The following is a 1,732-nucleotide window of genomic DNA, read 5'->3' on the forward strand; positions in this document are numbered from 1 at the left end:
AAGAATTCTCCTTCGCGATGGGATGTCCTTGTGGACACCGTGCTCCACCACCTTGAGCACCATGCCTCCCTTCACCTGGTAGAACAACTCCTGGCTCCATGCACGTGCACACCAACGCGCACCCTCGGTCATGAGCATTTGGCCTTGCAAGGGGTGTGCCTCGCCAGCTTCCATGTGGTAGTCCGACCGCACGTTGGACCCACCCACAGCCATCACCTTCAACTGCCTGCCGACGTGGACCAGCGGTGCAGTGAAAGAAGAAGAAGATCAACAAAAGAGAAAGATTGGAGATGGAAGATTAAAGGTGGTGGCGCTACAAACCCGCCATAGATGAGCTTGTTGCACACGGGAGGAGCAGGGCAGCTTTTGCCTGTTTGGCGACAAGCGGTACGTACACCACACCCTCCACGCACTGCCCATCACCACTTTTGCGTATGCGACTCACCCCAACAACGTTGTCACACTCCCATTGCTCGCGCAGCCGCTATGTGCGCCCAAACCAAGTGCGCGTGCGCCCCAAGGCCGGTACGCCCGGCGCGTTCAGGCCTTCAAGCGGCCGCGACGGGTATGTGCGGCGCGACGAGGGGGACGAGGGGGACGAGCGGCACGAGCGGCACGAGGACGAGGGCGGGATGAAGAGAGGCGGACGGGAGCGTTTGGTAAAGGAGCTGTCCCATTTCTCGCTTAAAGCGCTCCTCAATACATCATGCATAAAACGAATTAGTCCACCATGACCAGAGGCGGACAGGAGCGTTTCATCAAGGCGCCCTTAGACGAACAAGTCCTGGCGAAAAAGGCTCTTCCCAGCCTGCCCACATCCTTCACACTTGGGCGCCTTGCCAAGGCGCGCAACGGGCGGATCGGGCCGGCTTTTTTTCATCTATCGTTTTGGCAGTGCACCGCGCCTGGCGTCAAGCCCGGCCACGTGTGGCCCTTCGGACAGGGCGTGCTAGTGGACCAGTCCGACCACAATCGCTGCAGTGCCTGCTGGGTGGTGTAGCCCGGCCTGTCATGCGCTCGAAGCGCTTCTGGTCCACCAACTTCACCACGGCCTTCCTATGCGAGTTGCCAACGCCGGGGAGGCTTGAGCCCATCATTGGGGCCATGTCACCAGCCTGCACCGCGGAGCGCCGGTTCCCTTCACCGCGCGCTACCGCCACTAGTTGTTCGTAGACAGTGTAGAGATTCCTCCGCGCTACGGGACATGCATGGTGACGCAACATGGCCTTCATGGTCGACGAGCGAATGGCCTACCACCGCCAGATCGGCTTCGACCACTTCGACATCTACGACAACAACTCCACCGACCACCTGGCCGCCTCTACGGCCCTGACCTCATGGCCCTGGCGCCGGTCGGAAAACCAGGCTTACTTGCATGTGCTGGCCTTCACCTGGGCGCGGTGCCATTGGACCTTCCACGCTGACATTGACTACTACCTGCTGCCCCTCGTATCGCCCCCCACAGTCCAGGTCATTGTCGCCCATGTGCGCAGAAACTCCAAGTGTGCTTCGTCGGTGGTAGAGATGCGCTTCGAGGGCCTGCGCACGCACCACGACAATCTGACCACCTGCCCCGACACGCCGGTGATCGAGACCTACGTGCACCGGAGGACCGATAAGGACGCCTACGACCTGGGCTTCGGGCTGGTCATGTCATCAGCCGCCGACGCCCTCCACCACGTCCACTTTGCCGAGCTTCAGTTGCCTGCCCGCCACAAGTTGGTGAAGGTGG

General features: G+C 60.9%; 3 protein-coding genes across 3 annotated transcripts in view; 2 read left to right on the forward strand and 1 right to left on the reverse strand.

Annotated features, from left to right (window-relative positions):
* Positions 1–134, forward strand: part of ACA1_221650 (R3H domain containing protein) — a gene marked incomplete at both ends in the record, with an annotated part of 2,145 nt that extends 2,011 nt beyond the window's left edge. Inside the window, one exon of the mRNA XM_004337954.1 lies at positions 83–134. Within this exon, the coding sequence (XP_004338002.1) occupies positions 83–134 (52 nt within the window). The remainder of the gene's footprint in view (positions 1–82) is intronic.
* Positions 135–1,221: 1,087 nt separating this feature from the next.
* Positions 1,222–1,726, forward strand: ACA1_221760 (uncharacterized protein; the record flags this gene model as incomplete). The annotated part of the gene is made up of 2 exons (XM_004337955.1): positions 1,222–1,652; positions 1,702–1,726. The coding sequence occupies 2 exons, from the start codon at positions 1,222–1,224 to the stop codon at positions 1,724–1,726; spliced, it is 456 nt and encodes a 151-aa protein (XP_004338003.1).
* The window catches only part of ACA1_221770 (3hydroxyanthranilate 3,4-dioxygenase), a gene marked incomplete at both ends in the record, with an annotated part of 547 nt that continues 471 nt past the window's right edge, over positions 1,657–1,732 (reverse strand). Inside the window, one exon of the mRNA XM_004337956.1 lies at positions 1,657–1,705. Coding sequence (XP_004338004.1) covers positions 1,657–1,705 — 49 coding nt within the window. The remainder of the gene's footprint in view (positions 1,706–1,732) is intronic.

Source organism: Acanthamoeba castellanii (assembly GCF_000313135.1).
Source record: "Acanthamoeba castellanii str. Neff unplaced genomic scaffold scf7180000084760, whole genome shotgun sequence".
NCBI lineage: Eukaryota > Discosea > Longamoebia > Acanthamoebidae > Acanthamoeba > Acanthamoeba castellanii.